Source organism: Protopterus annectens, chromosome 7.part0, assembly GCF_019279795.1.
Source record: "Protopterus annectens isolate FY-2018-M chromosome 7.part0, PAN1.0, whole genome shotgun sequence".
NCBI lineage: Eukaryota > Metazoa > Chordata > Ceratodontiformes > Protopteridae > Protopterus > Protopterus annectens.
The window spans coordinates 570,588,852-570,615,919 of record NC_056739.1 but is presented as its reverse complement, the minus strand read 5'-3'; the positions used below and the strand labels follow the sequence as shown (position 1 = coordinate 570,615,919).

The 27,068-nt window shown below is 43.1% G+C and overlaps 1 protein-coding gene across 1 annotated transcript in view; it reads right to left on the bottom strand.

Annotated features, from left to right (window-relative positions):
- Positions 1-27,068, bottom strand: part of PELP1 (proline, glutamate and leucine rich protein 1) — a gene marked incomplete in the record, with an annotated part of 1,137,423 nt that overhangs the window by 187,199 nt on the left and 923,156 nt on the right. The window contains 1 exon segment of the mRNA XM_044076299.1: positions 618-2,651. Coding sequence (XP_043932234.1) covers positions 618-2,651 — 2,034 coding nt within the window.

The window sequence follows — 27,068 nt, the reverse complement described above, 5'->3', positions numbered from 1 at the left end:
TCCAGAGCATTGCAATTGATGAATTCCAGGAAGCATTGGGACACGTCACCTAGTATGAGAGTGTTGGGTTGGATCTTAATAGTTTCCAGGGTGCTTAGCAATGTGGAGTTTGAGTGTCTTGGGACATGGCTGGAGACCTATAGCAGGCTACGACCTGAATCGCCATCTTACCCAATGTTAGTTGTACCTGGAGTATCTCAGATGCATTATGCTGGACTACTAGTCTGGACATGTGCATATCCTTTACGGATATGGAAACATCACCACCTTTGGAGCTTTGGTCCATGTTCTGGGGCTGAAAGGTGTGGAATAAGTTATAGCCTAGTAGCACAGGGGTGCTTTCTGCTGCTTTAAACCAGGTCTCGGTTACAGCACAAATGTCTATGTTCTCCATTTTGAGGAGTGCTTCAAGTGAATGCAACTTGAGATTTAGACTTCTAGCATTGAGCAGCATGACCCTCACACACTGCATTTATTTATAGCTGTTACGGTGGTAATTTGGTCTTTGGACCAACTCCACAGATTGCTTGTGGATAATTTAAAAACATGCATTCATATGTTTTTTTTCTACAATTATCACTATCCAAATACTAGAAAAAAAGAAAAGAAAAACTTACTTTTTCTTCTTCGTCAGCTTCCTTTATGTTTGCAGATATTTCACCATCCGGCTTCTCTTCCTCTTTGCTAGTCAATTCTTCCTCAATCACTTCATCTGAAGATGCCACCTTCTCAGAGACCATAATTTCAACTGAAGTGTCTGCATCTACTACAGACATTTCCTGATGTTTGTCTGTATGCTCTGCCAGAAGCATTTCTTCAGCTGTGGAAGCTGCCATAGTTTCTGATGGCTCACTTGCCATTACATCACATGGAGCACTTATCACTTCAGATGTGGCAGTTGGCACCGTCTCAGCCGTAGTAACTTCAGTCCCCTCAGGAGCAGCAGGTACCATCACAACTGGGGCAGTCCCCTCAGAAGGGGTGAGCACTTCAACCATGTCTGTTGTCTCCCCTGGAGCTGTCTCTGTAGCTGTGACTGCTACATCAGCAGAGGCTGCTGTTGCCACATCTTGTGGTACTTGTTCCAGGACAGATTTCTCTAACAGCTCACTCTCTTTTGAATGACAGACTTCTGAACAAGGAACAGTCTCCACCTTCTCATCAGGTTTGGTTTCTTCCTTTTGTTCTTCTTTTGCTTCCAAGTCTTGGCATTTCTCCTCCACAGATAGCTTTACTGCCGGCATCTCTTCCACGCTCACTTCTTTTGGTGGCTCTTCTTGTGGCAATATTTCTGGTTCCATCTGGTTTTGTGCTGCTAAATTCTCCTCTGTTTCTTCATGTTCTACCTTCTCCTCAGGTTCAGCTTCTGTTTTCACATCAGTTGCCCCAGCTTCTATTTTCTCTTCTTCCACTAATTTTATTTCCGTTGTTTCTTCATCAAGCTTTTCAATTACTATTACTTCACTAGTTATTTTCTTTTCTTCTGCATTAACCCTCACTTCTTCAACCTCCATGTCATCATCCTGCTGTGAAGCAATAGTCTCTTGCAGTTTGCACACAGATTCTTGGTTATCATCTATTGGTAAACTTGTAACTTTTTTTAATGACATTTCTACCTGTTGGGAAATTTCCTGCTGTATCTCCTCCTCTTCCTCCTCTCCTGACATGAATTCTTCTTCCTCCTCATCATAGTCCTCCTCCTCCTCCTCCTCTTCTAACTCTTCCTCATCTTCCACATCCTCAAACTCATCCATTTCCAACTCATCTTCCTCCTCTTCCTCCTCCTCTTCCTCTTCCATCTCAGCATCTTCTTCCATTTCACCATCAAAGTCCTCTTCAGGATATTCATCTTCAAAAAAATCATCTGGGTATTCCTCCTCATCTTCCTCCTCATCATCACTGCTGTTAATATTTATAACAGTGAGGTCTTCTTCAGCCGCCTGAGAGGCAACTACTTGATTCTCTGCTGAAGAAGGTTGGGATACAGGCTGTGATTGGCTTACAGGCAGAGACGGAGTAGGAGGCACAGCTGTATCCAATGCGACGGCTACAGGCACAGGTAGATTTGCAGCAGACTCTTCAGTCTCTTCTGCTGTCTTTGAAGGAGATGTGCTCTGTGGCTTTGGCAGCAGTCCCTCAGGTACAATGACAACACTATCATCAGAATCACTTTCCAGTGATATTTCTACATCTGTTTCTTCCTCTTTGTCATAATGGATAAAAACAGGTCTGCGCCCTTTATCATCAAAGGTTTCACCAGGAGAAGGTGGCATGGCTTGAAGTCCTGCATCCATATCCATCTGCTGCTCTGATATGTGGTTCTCTTTACTTACCACACAGGGTGGCATTGCTGGAACACTCACACTTGTAGTCAAGGGTACGGGCAAAGGTGTGGACAATCTAGATAATAACTGCTGGCCTGCAGTCATACCCTGCAAGGGCAGGTCCAAGTGATTTAATGAAGGCCTAACCATAGGAGATGGCAGGTGGAAGGTAGGCCTGAACTGGGCTGGTGCCTCAGAAGCAACCATTTGTACTTTGACCATGGCTGGATTAATTGCTGCAGGACTGAATGGGACTTGAAGGCAAGGTACTCTTGGATGGATAATGGCATTGCAGATCACCAAAGCTTCTGAACAGAAGGATGCAACCTACACACACAAAAAAAGTAGGTAAGTACATCTGAAATGTAAAATAAACTATCAAACCATAAAGAAGCATCACAAATATTCAGTTTAAATAAAAAAAAAATGCCATTTCCATTTCAGCTGTCAAGAAAGAACAGTTATGTCCTACTTGTCATAATTGTAGATGTTCAAGTAGATGAGTGATACAATACAGATTCTTGGGTCTTCCTGCCATACAAAAGGCTAAAATTGTCCCGACTTCCAGAATCTTTGCATCATCCCTAGGCGATGGACAACTGAAGATTAACACCTGGACATCAGGGCTATAAGAAGTGCGTCAGTTGGCACCATCTTCAGGTCTTTCTAAGCAGTGAACAAAAGCAAGTCTGCTGCCCGACAACTGCACAACCTCCCCAGTTGTCTGGATTTGACTAAGAAGGAAAAAGATCATAACAGGCAGAGGGAGGATGATGGAAATAAAGAATAGTTGTGTAAAATCTTACCATAATGACAGAAGTCCTCTTTTCTGTTGCAATATTCTTAACATGAGGGACCTCTCTGCTGTATGTGACCTGACATTGGCCAGTATACAAAAGTCTTTCACTACTGAAGGATGTGTGGTACATCGCATGTAGGCTGCTGCCATACGTTAGCCATAAAAGTGACATATGCACATATCTACCTCAGAACTGAATGCCCCAGGAGGAAGCCTAAGGAAGGTATCAAACCCCCAGGGGGAAGGAGAGAGGGAGGGGTTGGAATACAGCAACAGAGAAGAGAAGGACATCTATTGTTATGGTAAGATTTTACATAGCTATTCTTCCTTCTATTCATCTGTTAGAGTTTTCTTAACATGAGGGAGAATACAAAGGCTCATGAAGACAGGGTGGAGGAAGAGGCAGTAGGGCTCCAGGAATCCATGGAATATGGCTCTGGCAAATCCTGCTCTGGACCTAGAAATGTCATCAAATTTGTAATGTTTAGTGAAGGTATGAATAGAACTCCAAGTAGCTGCTTTGAGAATAGAGCTAGTGTCCACCCTGATGAGGCTACAACCTTAGTGGAATGGGCCTTTACAGAAGAAGCAAGGGTTTTTCCATTTTTCACATAGTAGAAAGAAATAGCCTTAGAAATCCAAGTAGAAATAGACTGCTTGGCAAAAGGCAATCCCAAAGCCCTTGGATGATGGACAAAAAGCTGGTCTGATTTTCTAAGTAAAATCTAAGCTGTTTATACTCATCCAGTGTGTGCAATACCTTCTCACTAGGATTTTGTGGAGAAGGAAAGGTAGGTAGGTAACCCCCAAGTAACATTTCAATGACTTCCTTGGGCATAAAAGGATTGGTATGCAAGGAAACCCCGTCTTTTTGGAAAACCAAAGGGGGGTAGAGGCCATAAGAGCCTGGAGCTCAGACACAGGTCTGGCTAATGTGCTAGCTAGGAGAAGTACAGTTTTCCAGGAGCAATACAGCAAAGACACTGATGAAGCTGGCTCGAATGGGGGAAAAAGTTGGCTTTTCTAGAAAAAAAAAAATATCCCAGGGAGGAGGAACGGGTTTTCCTGGGAGGTCTAATGTGAAGGATGCCTTTAAGAAATTGTTTAGTCTCAAACCTGCTAGCTAGTGTGTGTGTGTGTGTGTGTGTGTGTGTGTGTGTGTGTGTGTGTGTGTGTGTGGGGGGTTGGGGCAGACGGGCAGAAATAGCTGCCATATGGCCCTTCATTGAAGAGTACATCAAGCCAGTATTGAACAATTTACACAAATAGGTTAGAACCAGAGGGATTTCCACTTTTACTGGGTCCTGGTTTCAGAGACAGACTGCAGACTGAAAATCTCAAATTTGGTTCGGTAGGATTTTCTGGTACTGGGTTTTCTGGCCACCTGCAGAACCCTAAGTACGGCCTCCAAGAACAAATGTTTGAATGCCCTATCACCCACAGAGTAAGCTAAAGGGTAGACAAGTGGGGATGGATGAGAGTTCCTTTGTCTTGTGTGAGAAGGTCCACCCTGTGAGGTAACTTGTGGTGATTGCCCTTGGCTAGATGCAGGAGAAGGCGGAACCCAGTGCTGTCTTGGCCAAATGGGAATCACCAGCAAGATTTTTGGATTGTCCTAATGAATTCTGAATAGGAGTTTCAGAAAGATCGCAAGGGGAGGGAACACATACAGAAACATCTCCTTCCAAGAGAATGAAAGGGCGCTCACCTTCTGGACCAGAAGGTGAGGGACTCTGCACAAAAGTGTGGGGAGGCAAAGAGATCTACTTGAGGAATACCCCACTTGTGAAAAATGTCCAGAAACACATCACTTTGAAGCATCCATTTGTGGGACTGTGTTAGGGACCTGCTCAAAGTGTCTGCCACACAATTTTGGTTGGATGGAATGTAAGCTGCCTGGAGAGCCACCCTGTATTTGACTGCTAGCCTGTATAACAGGTAGGATTTGGTACCCCCTTTACTTGTTCACATACCAGAGAACTGTCATATTGTCTGTGAATAGTTTTATAGGTACTGGGAGAAAGACAGGATGGAAGACTTGAATTACTAGCAGTAGTGACCTCATCTCCCTTACACTGATTTGTTCTCTTTGTTGAGAGGGGGACCATGTTCCTTGAGCTTTCAAGTTTCCGAAAGCTGCCACCTCATCCCACATATGAAGCGTCTGTGAACAGTTCTTGAACTGGAGGTAGGGGGTGCAACGGGAGTCCTGGGTTTAGACACTTGTTGGATCCACCATTGAAACTGCCTCTTTAGACAGCGGATGAGAGGAATTGGAAAGTCTAAAGGGTGCGAATGCTGCATCCAAACAGACTTTAGAAACCACTGTTGTTTCTTCATGTGAAGTTTTGACATGGGATCACTGGGATAGTGGATGCCATGAAACCCAACACCCTGAGAAACTCCCTGGCTGAAATGTGGTGAAGGGCTAAAAGGTTTCTGAAGTAGGACTGGAGGTCCACTGCCTTTTGAAGAGGGAGAGAGACTCATGAGGTTTGTCTGGATCCTGCACCATAGGAAGATGTGATCCTGAGAAGAGCAAATAATGGCTTTTTTGTAGTTTATGGTGAATCCCAGACATTTCAGAAGAGAAATGGCAAAGAGAATGTTTTGCTCTAGGATTTCTGGAGAAGTTGCCATAAACAGGAGATCATCTAGGTAGGGGGAAAACATGGATGCCCTGAAGGCTGCAACAGGCAATCACAGGAGCTAGGCATTTTGTAAACTCCCTTAGTGCGTTGGACATTCCAAAGGGCAATGCAGAGAACTGAAAATGCCAGGCAGCCACAGAAAAACAAAAACGTCCTGCAGTTGGAGTGTATAGGAATGTGTAGATATGCATCTTTGATATCCATTGTGGCAGAATTAGAGGGAACAAGTTTCGAATAGTTAACATATGGTAGGTGGGTACCTTCAGAAAGGTGCTAAGATGAAACAGATCTAAGATGGGCCTTCAATGGCCATCCTTTCTGGGTACCAGGTACATTCTGGAGTAGAAACCTCTTCCTTTTTGACCTTGAGGAACCTCCTGAATAGTTTCTGGTCTCCATAGGTCTACAAGCACCTCTGGAAAAGAGGGTGGTAAGTTCCTTTGGTGGTTGGGAAGTGCCTCTGAAAAGAAGGCAGGGAGTCCCATATCAGAAAGTATCCTTTTTAAATGATGGAGAGTCTTGAGTTATGCTTTCCGAACCTGGCAGGGCAGAGAGAGGCACTGGGAAACCTGAGACGTACCTCCCTAGACTATACGAAGAGACACATCATGGAGCTCTCAGAATATGCGTCTCAGGCTGGTATGAGCCTAGCATTGAGCAGTATCTTACCTTCTCCACGGATGATGCCACAATACTAACAAAAGATGATTGACTAATAATTGGCTTAGTTTCTGGTGTCATTCTAAGAATTGCAATATTTGTCAGCATGGAAGGAGATGGTCAACAGACCATGCTGCTTTGCCAGGGATGGTCTGCACCTCTGCCCTCTAGGATTTCGAATATTAGCTAAAACATTGCCTTCCCCATAGTGCCTTTTTTGGCAATACAAAACTGAAAGTACTTCTGACACAGCAAATCAAAACCAAGAAAATCTAAAGGTATTACTGCTCAATGCTAGGAGTCTAAACAAAAAACACTCCCTAGAAGCTCTCTGTACCCTAGGGAATGCTGACATCTGTGCAGTCACTGAGACATGGTTTAAAGCCACAGACAGCACACCAACAGTGCAAGGTTATAATGCCTTCCACACATTTAGGCCAGCTACTTCACAGGCAGGGACTAAAGGTGGAAGTTTCTCTATTTACATGAAAAATAAATATACTTCAAGGCTGGTCAAACAGGACAATGCAACTGAGCTGCTCCATGTTCAAATCACCATAGGTAAAAACCAATACCACTTCCTTGCAAGCTACAGGTCCCCCTCTATGATCAAGGAAACCCATGCCATGTATTTAAACTTATTAGAACCCAATACCATATTTACAGGTGACTTAATTACCTCGCTATTAACTGACAATCCTATATGACACCAAACGTATATGCACAGAGATTCCTGGATTTTGTAAACACAAACTCCCTAGACCAGACAGTCAATACACCAGCTGGTCCTCGCTAATATGGGAGACTACTGCACACTCCCTACTGTAATACCTTTCCTGGCAAGGTCACACCAAAAAATGGTCTCCTCTGAAGTAAAAATAAAACTTGGACTACCCAACTAAACCTGGAATATTCAGGAACTAGTCTAAGGCTAACCTCCTGCTAGTAAGTGAGAACCTGGCAAAATTTCAAGCCCCTATAAACCCTGAGAACACTGCTGCCTATGCAGAACTGTTCACAGAAACCATATACAGACATGTTAGTAGCTGTAAAGAGGCAGCTGTACTCACCAGGAAGTAGTACAGAACTAAAGCAAAAAAACAACCCACCATGGTGGAATCACAAAATCAACAAGGTGTATAAAAGGAGGAAGAAAATCATGGCAAAAATTAGGAGGTGCAGCACCTAGCAGGATAAAAACCCTCTCATCAAACTATACAAACAACTCAGAGGACAAAGTCTACTAAAGCCAACTTTGAGTTAAGTTTGGCCTCCTAGGACAAGGACAACCACAAAGTATTCTTTAGCTATGTCTGCAACCTCAAAGACTATACACAATTGTGTGTAGAGCTCATTGTGAATACAGCCACCTATACTGAGCAAGAAGATAAAACAAACCTCCTGGCTGATTAATTCAGCTCTAACTTTACCTCTCTCCCCCTCAACTTTCCCTCAGGTAATATCAAATATAACTTCCCCTACTATCACAAGGGAACAGGTCCTTAATGCATTCTCTAAGACCAAGAACACTGCATCAATGGGCCCAAACAAAATCCCAGGATGCCTTTTAACTCGTTCACTCCAATGGAGCTTTGGAAGTTTGCACTGGAACTTCCAATGGGCGGAGCCTAAGCCATTTGACATAATCAAATTATGTCTTCACATTTCAAACTGATGCTCTATCTCTGGAACCACACTGGTTATGAAAGAAATATAAATACCAAACTCTTCAGCACAAACTATTTTATAGTGGTAGTATTCTTTAGGTTCTAGGTCCTAAACTGAATTTTATAAGTCATAGTAAACACAGTAACCATTACATTTTTAATATTTTGTAAACAACTTACAATATCTCAGCAACCACTCAAATTACACACATACTGTCAAAGCAGCATTTTATTCATCTCTCTGAGAGCTTTCATACGAGGCCAAGGAGTTCTGTTTGTGATAATTGGTTGATGACATTTAGAAAAAATGTGAAAATTATATTTATATGAATTAATATAATAAAAACAACAGTTAATGTCTATTTACCTGCACCAGACAGAGGTCAAATATTAATGCATTTGAATTTGCCATTGTGTAAGCTTTAAGATGAAATCTTTTAAGACCTTCTACATAGCATGGTTTTGGAATTATTGATGCAAATATGAACAAGCAATATTTGACGTCTAGAGCCATCAGTAGGAGTTAACTGCAGATGCCACTCACAACAGCTTTTCAGCTCGAACAGACCTCGCAGCTCAATCCGAATAAGACAACAGCCAGTTCACCAAAACAGTTTATTCTCTGTGGATACTCTTCTCTAGCGCCTCGGCTATACAAAGCCTTCAAGGAGTAACTAACAAAACACTTCCATCCAATATTTATACACACCTATATTAGCACATTATATAATTAAACATCAATTAAACAATTAAGAGTCCAATTAAAAAAGCAGTATGTTTATATAACACTTTTCCAGCAGCAATCAGTGTTTAACCCTTTTGGCACCAATGTTTGATATTTTAGAATAAAAATTAATTCTTTCTTTAAAAGTAAATTTTTTATACTTTCTTCACTAGCTTCCTTTCTAATAATATTTTCTAAAATAGACACCCTAAAACTAATAGTGTCAGAGTTATGGTATTTAACAAAATGTTGAGCCAAAGGGCTCTCTAACTTGTTATTTTTAATGTCTCTCAAATGTTCCAGGATTCTGACTTTAAACATTCTTTTTGTCTGCCCTATGTAAAATTTCTTATATCCACACTTAATATAAATAACTTGTTCTGTAACACAAACTGCAGATGCACCTGGAGGCGTCACTTGGATGTAATGATCCCAGGGTGCCTTCTAAATAGCATGAAACTTGACCTATCAGGGCTTCTGAAATTACTATTTAACTGTAGCCTCCAAAGAGGCTTCAAGCCTCATGAATGGAGAAAGTTAACAGTCATCCCTCTGCACAAAGGTGGGCCATCTATAGACCCTGGAAACTACAGACCCATATATTTCACTAGTCTTATATGTAAAATCATGGAAAGAATTATCATAGAGATGATCAATAGAGATACAGTAAACCTCCAGACACTAGACCCAACCCAGCTTGGTTTCATCAAGGGCAGATCATGCCTACTCAACCTGGTGCACTTCCTTGAAAAGGTCACCAAAGCAATGGATGAGGGCAAAATTGTTCACACTGCCTAACTAGACCTGGCCAAGACATTTGATACAATACCTGACTTGGGCATTGTTGACAAACTCAAGAGGTTAAGTACAAACCTGTATGTCACCTGGTGGATAGCAAACTGGCTCACAGACAGGACCCAGGAAGTTAGAATTGGGGAGTTCAGCTCTACAAAGAGGCCACTCGCAAGTGGAGTCCCTCAGGGATCAGTCCTTGGACTGCTCCTTTTTGCCATTTACTTCTCAGAAGTCAAGGCCAATGTCAGCGGTCTCTAGCTGACTAAATCTGCAGATGATTACAAATTAGGAGCCATCACTGAATTTCATACCGACACAAATGTTCTCCAGGAGGGGCTGACAGACAAACAACTAGTGTCAGAGCCATGGATTAAAACTAAATGCCAAGAAATGCATACAGTATCCTTTGGGAAGTCATCAATCCCTGGTAACTATCATACTGACAATACACCCCTTAGAGTTAACCCAGTAGTCAGGGACTTCGGAATACACATAGATAGTAATCTAGCCTTTGACCATCACTTGTCTACAGTGGTGAGGAAATCATAAGTTGTGCAACTTATAAACAAAGGTATGGCATCCAAGTACAAGGAAGTCATTGTTCCACTGTATTCGGCACCCATCAGACCTATCATTGATTACAATACCCCCTTTGGTAAGCATTTAACTAGGCATATACAACAATTGGAACGTCCACATAGATTCCTCACTAAAGGAATACAGGGCCTAGGTAAAATATCCTACGCAGACTGCCTCAAGGCCCTGTCACTGTATTCTATCTCTATGCCTGGCATAAAGGGCATTGTCAGACCCCACTCTAATGGACCTCCTGCATATCCACAAAACAAATAACCAAAATTACCCGTTCTAAAGACTTACCTCCACCTGCAGAAGGTCATAGTACTTTTTTTGTACTTCATTTCAAATATGGTAACTTATCTCATTTTCACTAAGGTCTCACCAAAGGAGAGTTCTTCCACGGGTGAGTCTGTTCTATTGGAGTCCTTCTCTGAGGAAGCATAATCTAGAGGGGAGGGGAGGGGATCTGTCAGGAACAGGCCAGAGATTCCTCTTCTGGGGAGGCCTTTTCATCTGAGGAAATCTCCTCCCGGACTCTCTTTTGTGGTGATGCTGAGCATGGCAGTGTAGGGATAGAGATCCCAGAGGGGGGTTTAAGGGCCTTGAAAAGTCCTTGGATGAACTGTTCCCAGTCACTAGGAGGTTCCTTAGGAGGGGAAAAATGTTTTGTCCTTTGTTTTTTCTTTTGATGCAGGTCTGACCTATGTAGTGTTGGAGGGCTGGACGTAGGCCTACACTCAATGATATCCAAGTGGATTTCTTCCCGCACCAGCATCTGAGGTATCCTATAGGGCCTTTGGTTATTATGAGCCTCGGTTCCCACCTATACATCCTGGATGGATGCCTACTCAACTTCTGAGGATGTGCCAGTGGTTGGGATCCAGGGCGACCTCAGCATCGGGCTCAGACAGAGATACATAACCAGAAACTGGCCATATCTCCGGGCTCACATCCACCTCAGGAGAGACGTCTGTATGAAGAGGCATAGCAGCTTCAGGCCTTGGCTTTTTTGGCCTTCCACTTATTGGCTGACTACCTCAGGCTCAGAGGATCCCCCCATCGCACTTTTCGCTAATAACTTTGGCACTGGTATTCCAAGTAAATGGCTAAGGAGGACAGCCTATTTCTAAGGGTCTTGGCTACAAAGGCCTGGCAAATGGGACAGGATTTGTGATCGTGGATAGGCCCTAGACAGAACAGACACTGCAGATGGCTATTCTTAAGTGGAATTTGTCTTTCACAATGGCATTTGCCTTTTTTTTGGATGACATGAACCCTACCACTACACAGAAGTAAAAGAAAAAAATATTTCCCCAAGGGGGGCACTTATCAGAGAATCTGCAGAAAACAATGAGGGGCTCGATGAGCAGGCAGACATTCAAGGTGGCGTACCGACTGGCAGCAGAGAAGTTCTGATGTAGATGTGTGCATACGTCACTTTTACAGCTGATATACGACAGCAGCCTATATGTGACATACCACATATCCTACAGTAGTGAAAGACATTCATATGCTGGCAGATGTTGGGTCGCCTGCAATGGAGAGCTTTCTCATGTTAAAACCACAATAGATGAAGAGAAGGACATCAGGACTACCTGCACTGAATAACTCTACCCTTGCACTCAGCAAGGGGGAGAAAAGTGGTCAGAAGACAGAGGAGTTAGTAGGTGGGAGTATGTACTGCAACACTGACCTACCTGAACATCTACAATTACGGTAAGTGGGACACAACCGTACTATGTCTGTCGTAGTCAATTTTGCAATACTGATTCTTGGGATGACTTATCAAAGCCAATAGTTGGCTGGTAGGCCATCTGTATATCCCTAGAAACTAAGGATTTGCGGGAGGCAGTAGTGAAACCTGTACTAGCCTCATAAACAGTGCCTAAATTACACTATTTTATAGAGGTGTGCAAAGAATTCCATGTGGCTGCCTCTAACATGGCCCGGGTAGGGACTCCTTTGAGGAAAGCAGTGGTAGTTGCCTCTTGCTTGGAGAAGTGGGCTTTAATATTTTCGGGTACAATTTTTCCATGGTAAGAGTAAAAGAACTTAAAACAGTTGGCTATCCTCTTGGAAATGGTTTGTTTGGAGACAGGAGACTTTTTTTAAACAAGAAACATGACATGCATTCATACATTTAAATAAATGAAAACCAACCATATTCACATAATCTTGGTTCCAAGTATTATAAATCACAAACCACATTGACATAATTTTAGTTGCAAACATTATACATCACTTATAATCTACCCAAATATTGTCAGTCAAACATTATATAGCTCATTTAAATCCTGCCTTCTTTTAAATCTCATTCCTCCCCTGTATGTGTTGTTCCCACAATTCCCATTTCTTTATATGTAATTTGCTCCTACCCTCTTCTAAAGATCCCAGTTCCAGTTATCTCTGTTAGTATATTCACTACTTCTAGTACAGCTGGTTTAGACTTGAATTTCCATTTTCTAGTAACTGCTTTTTGGCAGCCACCATAATTAGATTCAGCAAGGCCTTACTATGTATAGGCACTTCTGATTCTAGTTCAGAAAAATCATTTCCCTAGATACTCACCTAGTCTGCAGGGAATCTTTAAAGTCTCTGAACTCATTACACTCCCACAAAATATGCTCTCAATTACCTTTCTTCCAAAACACACCTCCAACATTTGCTGTCTCTCTAAGGAAAAAGTGTCTGTAATCTGCTTGGGGCATAAAAATAACTATGTAAATATTTCCAAGAAAAAAAATCTTAAATAGTCTAAATTTTGTTGCATATTTGGGAGACTTGCATATATCCCCTATTGTTTCTTTGTGAACTGCTTAACCAATCTCTTCCCAATCCTTTCTAATCTTCTCTGACTCTCAACAGTTATCATGCAATATTGATATGCTCTACTAATTATTCTTTTTTTTAACAGCAGCTTCTGTTCTAAAATCTACTAAAAACACTACCACTGCTGGTCTTTCATTTAGGACCCCCCTATTTCTTTCTCTTTGCCTATACTCTGATGCCAGTCCTTGACAGTGAAGGCAATCTCTAACCTGCAGTCCAAATACATTTTTGGCATCTTTCCATTCTATTACCTTACCCTCTCTAGTTATTTGCTCCCAATACCTTAGCTACTTTGGCAGTTTTCTCAAATAAATTTCAGTCCCCCTCTTGCCTACTGTCTGTATCCCTAATTGCAGTCAACCCCAACATCAGAATCTCCTTTCTCCATTCCCGTGTTGGCTTAGTTCTTAGAATACTGTATGCTACTTTAAGAATATAATATAAGCAGAATAACAGTAATCATACAGAAAAGATTTGCACCCAAAATCCCAGTCTCTCCTTCTTTCTTCAGCTCCATCATCATCCCTTTGAATTACAGGTTTCTGCTTGTGCTATGTACAGGAGCCATAACTGTGTAGCAATGAAATACCCCTTCAAATCGTGCAATCCCAATCTATTTTGTTCTATTGGAAGAATCAGCTTATCCCACTTGACTCTTGCCATCTTCCTCTCCTCCCAGATAAAATCCTTCAGCTCTTTATTAACTGCTACTCAACTTCTCTGGTTGATAAAATATGCCTGACCTGTGTATAAGACTAAAGGGACTAAAAACATTAACTGCTTGCATCTTACAGTCCATATAACAGAGATTTCAATTCATCAGCTTTTGTATCATGTTTTCTTTAGTCTCTTCCCACATATCAATAGCTGCCACACCAGAATCACTTTTTATTTATTTTATTTTGCATTTGATTACCGGGTAGTGTCCAGCGGAGACCCGGGGAGAAAAGCTCCATTAATGTACAATACAATATTAGACATTTGATTAGCACTGAAAAGGTTACATAAAACAGAGAATCAACAGGGTAGTACATCCTTAGACATATGATTAGCACTAAAATAGTTACATAACAGAACAGAGAATCAACAGGGTAATACATTGTTAGGATATTAGATTACAAAGTTGTAAGAAATGTAAAGGGTCATTTGATAAGTTGCATATTTTTATGGGAGGTGAGCAGAAGGGAGAGGATTCAGGTAGAAAGGAGGGGAGAATATAGCGCTTAGGAGGTAAAGAGGTAGTGCGAGGGAGAGATGTAGCGGGTAAAAGTAAAAAATGAGGGAATAAGTATTTTTTGAAGAGGTTAAGAAATCATGTGAATGGAGGTAAAAGACATTATCCAGGAGAGCAATATGGGCATAACCAGTTGTTATTGAGATGTTCTTTTAGCCTACATTTGAAATCAGGAGAGGATGGGGTACTTTAAGATTAAAGGGAGGAAATTCTAGTACTTAGCAATTTTGTTTGAATAGAGGGAGTCTCCGTGGGAGTTTCGGGACTGAGTAACTTTGAGCAGTGGTCTGTTGGAGGATCAGAGGGCTCTGTTATGAGTTTGAGGCTGGATAAGGGAGGAGATGGCAGGGCAGGTGAGAGGGTTTTGATTAATTTTGTGGGTGAGGACAAGTGGATTTAAAGTTAAGAGGTGAGGCAGTTCTAGCCAGTTCAATTGTTTTAGAGCAGTGCAATGATGAGCTTTATGAGGGAGATTGGTTGCAAACTTAGCCATTTTGTTATAGCAGGATTCTAGGTTTTGAAGGTCGTTTTTACGTAAGTTGGTGAAAATGTGTAAGCAGTGTAGACAGAAGATGAGATCTAGCTGTGGCTAGTCTTGCTTGAGGTGTTAAGAATGGTTTTGCTCTGTAGGAGAGCACAGAGTTTTGCATGGACCTTTTTGATTGTTTGGGATATATGAATGTCAAATTTTAGGTGGATGTCTAACACCTAGTAGTTTGGCCAGGTTAGTTGGTTCATTATTGTGCCATTTGTGGATAGAATAGGGACAGAGGGAGAGGTGTTCTTTTTAGCTTTGTTTGTAAAGTTTATTATCTTTGTCTTCTTAGGGTTGAGAATGAGTTGATGGCTAGTAAGAAATGATTCCGTTTCCTGGAAAGCTTCTTGTGTCTTTTCCTGAAGTTCTAGTGGGGATGGGGCAGATATGATGAGCATAGTGTCGTCAGCATTCTGTATTATTTTGGCTAATTTGGTAGCTGACATGAGGTCATTTGTGAAAATGATAAACAGAAGGGGGCCCAGAATGGACCCTTGGGGAACACCTGTGTTGACAGACAGTAAAGGAGAGAGCTTTTGGCCCCATTTGGTGGCCTGCTGTTGGGTTGATAGGTAACTGTGGAACCAAGAAAGTGTTGATTAACTGAGGTTGAAAGTGTCAAGTTTGTTTAGAAGTTAGTGGTATATGGTGTCAAAAGCTTTTGACATATCTAAAAATACAGCAGACACAAACTCACTGTTGTTCATAAGATGGTGAATGGTGTTTGAGAAAGCAATAAGGGCAGTATTAGTACTGTGCTTGGGGCGGAAACCATGCTGTGTGTTAGCTAGGTTATTTGATGTAAGGTGCTCTAGGAAATGTTCAATCTCAGTGGAGGGACCACCCTTGGGGAGAGGGGTGATGTGGGCTATTTTCCAGAGGTTGGGCACATATTGTTTGGAGATAGATTGATTAGAATTGAGATAGGGTAGGCAACAGATGAGGCTGCGATTTTTAGGAACTCATTTGGCAACTGGTCTGCAGCAAGGCTACAAGGTTTTAGCTTGCTTTGAAGTTTTTTTATAAAGGATGTTTGAATAGGTTTAAAAGAGAGGGAGTCTGCTGAATTAGATGCAGGGGAGGGGGTAGTGAGTGGAGAGTTTTGCTGGCATTGTAGCAGGCCTGAGATAGAGTTTATGAAGTAAGAGTTGATCTGAGAGGCTAGAGGTTCAGAGCTATATGACGTGGAAGGAGAGGGGGTGGGGGGGGTGGGGTCTGTCAGGGTTGAGGAGGAGATTGATATCCTGCCAAAATTTTTGAGGGTTATGTAGGCGTTTTTCTTGGGAGAATTGGAAGTAATATTTTTTGTCCAGGTTGACTTTTGCCTTAGTTTGATTTCTAAGTTGCTGGTAATGTATAAGCATAGATTTGTCTTTGGAGGATAGGTAGAGGGCTCTTGCTTTGTCCCCTTGTTTAATTAGTAGTTTTGTTCCAGGGGATAGCCAAGGCAGTTGTTTTGCTTTGGTGTGAATCTTTCTTGTTGGGGCTAGGCTATTTAGGATTTCAAGGAAAGTATGGTTAAGAATTCTACTGCATGATCTAGTTATAGGTATGTTAGTGGTGACCACTCACAGCTGAGAAGTAGCTGATTAAATAGGGTGGGGGAAAAATATTTTTTGCTACGTATGTATTTAAATTGACTGTGAGGTTTGATATGTAGTTTTTTGTGTAGCAGAAACGTGGGGGGTGTGGTCACTAACGCTTATGGGAAGGCAGCCAGATTGGTGGTTGAAGTTTGGGTCTTTAGTTCGTATCCAGTCTAGTAGTGATTGTTTTTTACTGTATTTATCAGTGCGGGTGGGGGAGTTTATGATTTGGGAGGAATTAAAGAGGATGATGAAGGCTGACAGATTGTCAGAGGAGCAGGAGAATCAATCTAGGTTAAAATCTCCTAGGATGATAGTTTCTTGTGAAAAATAGGAGGAAGACCAGGAGAGGAGAAGTTCTATGTTGTGAAGGTTATTTCCAGGGGGCATATAAGTAGCAATGATTATTATGGATTTTTGGGCATTTATATTCAGGCGGGAGATGAGGACTTTTGCACTGGGGATGTCAGGGGGTGAGCAGTTTGGTCTGTCTAGTATTAGGGAGTCTTTATACATGATTGCAACACCTCCACCTTTCCTTTTTAGTCTAACATGTCTTATAATATTACAGCTGTTGTATGTTATTTCTGAGTCTTTGATGTGTGGTTTTAGCCAGATTTCGGTGATGATGACTGTCTGGACAGTATGTGGCCAGGACAGCATGGAATTCAGAGGTTTTATTTACAATGCTCCTTAGATTAAAGTTAGTAATCAACAGATCTGAATTTGAAACTTTAGGTAGGGGAGAGTTGGTGTTAATGTTTGAGTGGAGTTGTGGTTGAGAAGTGGGTAATGTACTGTTTGGCCTGGGTTGGGGTGAATGTTTGCTTGTAGTTTTGTGTGTAAGACTGTGGAGTAAAATATTTAGTCTGGAGATGATTAGATGGAATGGGATGTTGGGAAGGTGAGGTTGTGAGGACTCAGCATGTTTAGGGGAAAATAGATGGAAGTTTGAAACAGTTGGAGACATATATTACTATAGTGCAAGTATGGCTGTTCATATGCGGTGCTAGTATGTGAGGGGTGTGCTAGTTTTGAAAATGATATATGTAGACGTCTGAGGTAGTACAGCTTAGGTAGAGAAGGCATATTAGAACAAAGATGTATGGGATTGCGAGGTGGAGTTGCATGTTAGAGTGCGAGGGAGTGAGTAGGCTGAGATAGGTAAGTGGAGAGTAGGAGGTGTGGAACTGTTAGTGAGAGTAATGGTGTAGGTGTGGCTGAGGAGGCATGGGAGTGGATCAGAGAGAAGAAGTTGAGGGAGGGGATGTAAAAGGGGAGTTGATGGAGTATGGAAAAATGAGTGAGGGGTGAGGAGTAAGGAAGAGGAGTTCTTTGTGATATGAGAAGGAGTGGCTGTGTGTCTAAATGTAGGGAGTGTGGGGGTGGGTGAGAATGGGGGTAGGGTAGGGGAGTGGAGAGAGCCAGAGCATAGTGAGGGCAAATGGAGCGGGGATGAACTGCTGGAATTTGCAGTAACAAAAACTATCAGTGAGCTGATGTTGTAGACTAACAGGTCAGTTCTGCACAAGTTACTATGTACTGTCTAATGGGGTAAGGGAGTAGAAGGGATTACAGTGTAGTACTGGTGGAGTGTTTGTGAAAGAACATGTAACAAGGTATCTACCATGAAGTAACTAGCAGTAGGCTAGAGGGAGAAAATAGAGATGCTTATGAGAAAGAAGAGTTTCTGTTAAGCGGGAAAAGAAATACAATAAAAAGTGAAAGCATTAGATGAGAGAGGTAAGTTAGGGGGGTAAAACTAAAAAAAAAAAAAAAAAAGTGTTGAAACAGAGGTGAGACTCGATAAGTATAAGCGGCTGCATCACCGAGAGAAAGCTACTTGCGAGCCTTTGATCAGGTGTGCCAGCCAGGACAGTACACTTTACAGTTACAGATACAAGCAAAAACAATGTATGTTTGTGTATCAAACAGTACAGTTTATTTTAGGAGATAGTACTAACATACATAATATCGACTACAGGATATGGCTCAAAGTAATGGTTAAGGCCAGTTGCTGTTTGGGCTGGTGCTGGTCCTTCACTGGTGAGGGTTTAGAAAAGTCGCAAATAGTAGGGCCACTATGAGGAAGACAGAAATATAAGATGAAAATCAACCACAGAATACGAGTTACTAGATGAGCACAGTAGTTCAATTCTAAAAGTAGATGAACAAATAAGTGGGATAGAGCACAGTACAGTAGTTATGGCATGAGACTTTTGGAGGGGGTGGTTAGTAGAGGCGGGGAAACATGAGAGAGTTTAGTATTTGAATGAAAAAATCTACAACAGAAGACCAAAGAGTGTAGGAGCAAGGAAGAGAGTCAAAAGCAGAACTAAAATACAATAAAACAGTATAAATGACCCCGTAACTGCAGATTACAGCAAGTGAACCAAACAGTGGTACTAGCTCTACACAGGATAATACATAATATAGCTATTTCATTCTTAGAAAGTAATCCATGTCTCTCAATTACCATTACATATCAGGAACTATTCTAAAAATCCTAGTAGTCCACCACATCGCTGTAGCTTTCTTAATATGCATATTGTGTACTTGAATACAGGTTAAAAAACAGCGTGCATATTTCCCTGCATGAAACAGTGTTCTAAGCCAATAATAATATTTAATGAAAAAAGCCTAGCTACACATGTGATAAAACTGATGACTTTTGTGTAGATATAAGCAGAATCAATTCAGAAAATGCAGGCTAAACAGATTTAAACAGCAAGATACAGGCTACCCACTTTTAATCCATAACCCTAAGTACTTCATTTTATCATGTGCCCATAAATAATGGATACTGCTGAACAAATTTGTGTGTAGGTACATAGCTCACAGCCATTGCCTTTTTTTTTTTAGATTCATTAATTAGGTATCCTAAAAAGATATGATATCAACTCAAAATGTTCCATAGCACTGAAATGTCCTACTCTGGGGTTCTGTCAAGTATGAAATAATATTTGCAAATACCACCAGCTTTTCATGACTACCATACCAATTATATCCTTGAATTGTTGAGTCCTTTATTTTCTTTGCCAATGGTTCTAAATATAATGCATAAAAGGGGAAAGAGGATACCCCTGCCTGGCTCCTCTACTCAAGCAGAAATAATCAGACAGGAATCCACCCACTATAATTTTTGCCTATGATCCCTCAAATAGTTTCCTAACCAATCTTATAATTTTATCAGGGAATGCAACTGCTATCACTGCTTTGCACATAAAGTCCCAGCTTAATCTGTCAAATGCTTTTGCTGCACCAAGACCCACCAACACTGGTATATTCTTATATTCTGCTTCCCTCTAGATCATCAATGCTCTGTCTAATGTTTGCCTCCTCTCCACAAAACCAGAGATTCAGAGGAGAAGTACCAACATCCTGGAAGAAAGAGGAGATAGCTGTAGTACGTAAAGAGGATAAACAGCCATCAGATCCAAACTCAAACACGTTCATTTCGATTCTAAACCATGACTATAAAGCGTTTGTCTATAGAGGCTAAAAAAATGGCAAAAGTGATTCCAAAACTGATAAACGACCATAAGATCGAAGTTTTGAAGCTCTGAAACACAGTTTTCCTCACTATAGTGCAATCTCGGAGTTGGTATATTTAATTAGCAGGGGGACCCAACCGAAAAAAATGTTTTTGTTTTTAATTTTTTTATTTACATTTCAACGTTTCAAAACTTTTAGTTATGTACTCACCATAACTTCAGATGTTTGGGATCCATCTCGCCTACATTCTGACTGATGGGTTCGGAGCCGATCCTCGGCTCCGACTCGGCACGCTTATGCCAAAGAGCGTAGTCTCTTATTGGCTGAGCTTACTATATCCCAGGATGCACCACTACCAGTCCCCCAGATCTAGTTTGTCCGCATACATGCACACACGCATGCACTGCTTATATAACATTGACAGATGATACAAGATAAAAACAGTAGAACTCAAACAGTTCAATCTCTTCTGATCTCCAAGGCAGGGGGAAGGAGGGTGGGTATTAGGAATGTAGGCGAGATGGATCCCAAACATCTGAAGTTATGGTGAGTACATAACTAAAAGATGTTATGTGATCCTATCTCGCCTACATTCTGACTGATGGGACAGCGTCCCTAGCACCTAAATCCTGGGTGGCTCACAGGAAAACACTCCGGAGTACCGTGGAACCAAATGATGCTCGCCCTTTAGATGCCACATCCAATTTATAGTGGGAAATGAAGGTGTGCGGGTTGGACCAAGTAGCCGCAGCACAAATCTCAGAAATAGCGAGCTTGGAATGGAATGCAATAGAGGTAGCCATAGCTCTAGTAGAGTGAGCTTTGACAGATGTTGTAAGTTGTTTATTTGAAGAGGAATAAGCCTGAGTTATGCAATCTCTGATCCATTTGGCAATAGTAGCTTTGGTGATGGATTTACCCAGTTTATTATCTGAAAAGGACACAAACAATTGATCTGTTTTTCGAATCTGTTGAGTCCTGTCTAGATAGAAGCGCAATTGCCTGTGAACATCCAATGTATGCAAGGTGTATTCCGCTTTGTTTGAAAATTTTGGAAAGAAAACTGGTAGCTCTAGAGATTGTTGGAGACAGAGATTAGAGCAAACTTTTGGAACAAAGGATGGATTAGGCCTAAGTGATACTCTATCCTTGTGAAAAATCAAGTACGGTGGTTTGATAGATAGGGCTTGAAGTTCTGAAACTCTTCTTGCAGAGGTAATTGCAATTAAGAAGGCAGTTTTCCAAGACAGATATTTCAACTCACATGTAGCAGCCGGTTCAAAGGGGGAAGATGTTAAGGCACGAAGTACCAAATTCAAGATCCCACGGAGGCGCAGGATGAAAAACTGGGGGTCTTAAAAGCACAGCACCTTTCATGAAAGTTTTACATAGTCTGCTGCTCATCAAAGGTGGGTCTATGGAATCGTGAAATTTGGATATAGCTGCTAGTTGGACTTTAATAGTAGAGACTGAAGATCCTTGATTAAACAAGGATGTTAAAAATTTCAAGACCTCTGGTATCGGGGCAGTAATAGGGTCTAAGCCTCTGAGTTGAGCCCAGATAGCAAACCTCTTCCACTTACTGTGATACAATTTCTTAGTGGTGGGTTTGTGAATAACTTCCGGGTCCAAGGAGTGATTTCTGACTATAGTCGGAAGTGGAGGAGCCAAGCTGTTAATTTCAAAGTGTGAAGGGACTGGTGCTGTTGTCCCGACTGATGAACCAGGAGGTCCGGAATTAGATCCAAGAACCAAGGTCGTCCAGGGTATATTTCTGTAGGTAAGGGAACCATACTTGACGAGGCCATTCCGGAGCAATAAGAATCATTGTGGACCCCAATTGGGAAGCTTTCTGGATGACTTTGGGAAGGAGCGGAATCGGAGGGAAAGCATAAAGCAGTCCTGTTGGCCAAGGTTGGACTAGAGCATCCGTAGCTGTTTCCCCTTGACGCGGGGTCAAGGAAAAGAACCTTTTGCACTTCGTGTTTCGTGGTGTTGCAAACAGGTCGCAGCACGGAATCCCCCACCTTTTGAAAATCTGAGCTGCTACTGTTTCGTTCAGAGACCACTCGTGAGGAGAAAGAATAGTCCTGCTCAGTCTGTCTGCTAATACATTGGATTTGCCTGGAATGTGGGTCGCTACCAGAAAGCACTTGGTAGCCACTGCCCATTCCCACACCCTCATGGCCTCTCTGCAAAGGGGGTAAGATCTGGTCCCTCCTTGTTTGTTTAGATACCAGACCATCGACATGTTGTCTGTGTAGATGGCGATAATGCCTTGAGGGAGAAAGTTGTGGAGGGCTTGTAGGGACAGAAGTACAGCCCTCATTTCCAACACATTGATATGGAGAAATGTTTCGTTTGGAAGCCAAGAACCCTGAACTGACCTGCCCAGACAATGCCCCCCCCCGTCTGGGAGGCATCCGTTGTCAAGGTGGCCACCGGAGGGGGTATAACAAAGGGTCTTCCCTGATTCAGATTGGATGGCAGAAGCCACCAGCGGAGGTCCCGTTTGCACGTTTCTGTTATCAGTATGTGATGATTGAGGGGGAGATCCTGAAAAGACCATTGTGTCGATAATAGCCACTGGAGAATCCTCATGTGCAATCTTGCCAGCGGAACTAGGAGAACCGTGGCAGACATCGAACCTAAAAGTTGCAGGACCATCCTGGCTGGGGCTTTGGATCTTAGAAGCAGGGCTCAGACTTGATCTTGTAATGTTTGTATCCTTTCGGTAGGAAGGAAGATTCGCATTAATTTTGAGTCTATCTCTGCTCCTATGAATCTTATGCGCTGAGAAGGCAGCAAGACAGACTTTGACCAGTTGAATGTAATTCCCAGGGACGCACCCAGGGAGATGGTGGCTTGTAGGTTTCTCTAGTAGTAGATGCCTGGTGGTGGCAGTCAGGAGCCAGTCGTCCAGATAGGGAAACACTTGGAATCCGAGACTCCTCAGGTGGGCAGTCACTACTGTCAAACACTTGGTGAACACCCTGGGGGCTGTGGTGAGACCAAAGGGCAGTGCACAAAATTGGAAATGACTGTCTCCCAGGCTGAAGCACAGATACCTCCTGGACGCCTGATGTATCGGTATGTGATAATAGGCGTCCTTGAGGTCTATGGAGCACATCCAAACATCTTTCTCCAGCAACGAGAGAATAGATTGTAAAGTGACCATTCGGAATTTGGACTTCATGACGGACTGGTTTAGTTTGCTGAGATCCAAAATGGGTCTCCGGTCCCCTGTCTTTTTTGGCACTAAAAAGAACCTTGAGTAATTTCCGGATCCGATCTGGTCTGTGGGGACCGGTTGTATGACTCCTTTTTCTAGCAGCTTTGAAGCTTCTACGCTGCAATATCCCTTTGACTGGGTGGTGGGTCCAGGATTTTTTTGGACGGTGGGGGTGAGCGTATGAATGGAATGGTGTAACCTCCGGCAATAATCCGAAGCACCCATCTGTCCTGAGTAATAGACTCCCAGGCTTCTAGGTGCTTGGCAAAACGGCACCCGACTGGCTCCGGAGCAGCACAGCCGGGCAATCCCTCATGGAGTGTGGGAGGCTGAAGAGCCACGAAAGGACTCGCGGTCTCCAGTATTGCGGGGGCCTCTGCCGCCTCTGGGACAGCGTCTTCCAGAAAAATTTCCCCCTCCTCTGCCTCTGGAAGGGGAATCTTCCTGCTGTTGAGGAAAGAATTTCTGTGATTTGCGGAACCACATCTTCCCTCCTCTTTTAGCCTTGGGATAAGGCCGAAGGGAGTGGAAAATCGTGCTCCTACGGCAGATAAAGTCTTTCCCTCCTGCTCACAGCGGGTAAGAGTGTCTTTTACCTTGGGTCCAAACAAAGAGGACCCATCAAAGGGAGCGTCGGCAAAGGAAGACTTGAAGGCCTCCGGGAAATGACACAAATGGAGCCAGGCTTGTCTTCGTAGAGCCACGCCTGTGCCTGCCGCTCTGCCCGCCCCTTCGGCCGCATATGAAATGAGCCGCATGGACGAGTTAGAAATAGAGTTAAGGGTAGCCAACTGAGACCTAACCGACTGGGCTAGCTGCTCAGGTAGGTTACCTGAGAGGGAGTCTGAGAGCTCCTTGATCAGATCCCTCTGTAGTCTGGTGAAATGTGCCAAATAATTCAGGGACCTCAGAGTAAAGGCCGCTGAAGTCAGGGTGCGCTTGCATCGTCCATGCTCCTAGACTCCTTATTAGGAGGATGGACGGACGTTGAAGCCTCTGCCACGTCCTGCTGTGTAGCAGATGCCACCACCATGGCATCTACAGCCACGCCTTTCGTTAAGAACTCCTTCTCGGGAGGGGCAGACAAAAATTTGTTAGGGCGAGAAGGCACTGGTTCCACAGTATCTGGATGTTCCCACGCCCTCCGACAAACCAAATCTAGGAGCTCGTCGAAGGGCGGAGACACCCAGGAGGCGGAGGGCTGAGCCCCAAAGGCCTTGAGGAACACCGACTCATCAGCGGAGGGGGGTTTGGAATTCCAGCCGCCTCGTTGCTTGAGGATCTCTAGAATGTCTGCAAATGAGACATCATCCGAGGACGACTATGGGGACCCCTCCGCATCATCAAGATCAGTGTCCGATGTAAGAGACTCATCGGGGGAGTCTACGTGCTTCCTCTTGCACGATCTCTTCCTTGGGGGCTCCTCCGAAGATCACTCCGAAAGACCCTCAGGAGGAGGGGAACCCCCAGTGGGGGTAACCTCAGGCCCCGGGGCTCCGCTGTCTAGAGACAGGGGAACTGCCAAAGACCCAGTCTCCATGCCCAGGGAAGGTGCCGGTAAAGCTGTAGAGACGGCCAAAGACGACTTGGCCAAGGCACTCCTCATAGCTCTGAGGCGGACCCCAGAATCCTGGGAGGTCCAGTCTCGAGCCATGATAGCAGACGGAAGTCCCGCGGCGGCTTACCGAGAGGGAGGCTTGGAACCGACAGCATTGTTCCCGAAACATCACCCCCGGGCCCGGCCGAAGAAGTCCGTGTGCTAAACTCCGACCCGAAGGCCAGGGTTAGAGTAAGGGTCGGAGCCGACCCTAGGATCTCTACTGGCTCCGTCAGCACCTGCTCCGCCGAAGCGGTCGGAGGAGGAATGGCAATGGAATGGGCTATCGGCTCCGAAGCCAAGTGGGTCGGAGCCGAAACTAATTTCTGAAAGACTGGGGACTGGAAAAGTCTTTGGAGCACCCTGTCTATGTCCGAATCTGACATCCTTGATGACCTGGAAGAGACCGAACGGGTCCGAGTAGGCCTCTCCAACGGCTCCAAGGGACTAGGGGACCGCTCGAATCAACTCGATAATTATCGGCGCCGAAGGAGTGTCAAACCAATTTCCATCGGTGCCAAAGAGGGCTTGCGCCGAGGAGGAAGTGTCTGAAGCGGAACCTTCATCGGCTCCAAGATCAGTGGAGCCGATGAAGGTGACCCGCCTCTCGATGCCCCAGCCGTCGGCTCCGAACCCAGAGGAGTCGAGGCTGGAGGCATCGAGGCAGACCGTTCCACCCTCGGCTCCGAAGTCCGTGGAGCCGAAGGAGAAGCCTGCCTATGTCTTTTGGCTGTCGGTTCCGACGGACTGGTCGGAGCAGACGCCCTTTTCTTCTTAGCAGGAGAAGGAGAGGAAGCTAATGCCTCTTCAAATGAAGGTTTAATAAGGCCTTTTAAAATAAGTTTATTTTTCCTCTCTTGGAGGACCCTCGAGGAAAAAGCGTGACAGACGCTACAGGACTCCTGCAAATGTTTGGCGCCCAAACAGTACACACAGAGAGAGTGATCATCTGTGATAGACATTTTGAAACTGCACTTAGTGCACTTTTTAAACCCTGAAGGCCTAGGAGCCTGTGACATTATGGCAACCAATTTAGTGTAACTAGCCAAAAACCAACACACTAACAATCACAGAAAAAATTTTCTTCTTTTTTTTTTTTTTTTTTTTTTTTAAAACAAAGGCTGTCACAAATAGACAAAAATAACCAAAGGGGTCCAAAAGCCCCTAAATAAAACGGGACTGAACAACGACGAACTGACAGGGGAAGGCCCTTCAACTCAAAGGGGACCTCTAGTCAGAAAAACGCATTCACACAAAAACTTTACAGAAAATACTCACTCAAACACAAAAAACACGAGATAGCTGTTAAAACAGCTTTTTGTTGAAGATTTAGGAAATTCCTGACAGGAAAGTAAGTGAAAAAGCACTACTCAGCCAGCTCGAGACCACGTCTTTGCTTGTTAGCGGCAAACGAGATCTGGAGGACTGGTAGTGGTGCATCCTGGGATATAGTAAGCTCAGCCAATAAGAGACTACGCTCTTTGGCATAAGTGTGCCGAGTCGGAGCCGAGGATCGGCTCCGAACCCATCAGTCAGAATGTAGGCGAGATAGGATCACATAACATCTTCGATCTTATGGTCTTGACCATAAGAAATTTGAAGTTTTGAAACTTCAAAATTTAGAAGTAAACCCCATTTTTTCATATCAGTTTTGGAATCACTTTTGCCATGTTTTTAGCCATTATAGACAAAAGCTTTATAATCATGGTTTAGAATTTAAATGAACCTGTATGAATTTGGATCTGATGGCAGTTAACCCTCTTTGCATACTACAGCTATCTCCTCTTTCTTCCAGGATGTTCGTACTACTTCTCCTCCTCTTAAAATACTGTTAAGCAAAACCTTGTAGAATTTTATCATAGTATTTTCCCTCCTACCTGCCAAAGTTCCACAGCAATACAATCTATTTCTCGGGACTTTCCTGTGGATTGGTTATACATAAACCATTTTTATCTGTTCTCCTCCTATTCTGTTAGTAATAGGATCTCACTTAACTCTAACCTTGGCATATTTAATTCTTTCATAAACATTTCCCTTTGCACCTTTTCTTGATTTCCCTATTGCTCTGGCTTTATAAAGACTGTCGTAGAATTTCTGAAATATATCTAATACCTCTACAAAAGCCCTTCCTACTTTCTGTTGCCGGAGTCATCGTGCTAAAAGTTTTTGTGCTCTAGAGTCATCAAAAAAAAAAAAGTTACTTACCAGCAATCTTTCTAACTCATGCATATTACAAAGGTATTCTACAGTTGCTCCTACTCTTGTTCTGAGATTCCTTTTTTGTTTTTTTTTTTTTTTAATAAAATTTAAATCGCCTCTATAATTTTAAAAAAATATCTTTTCCCTCTTTATTTCACCCCA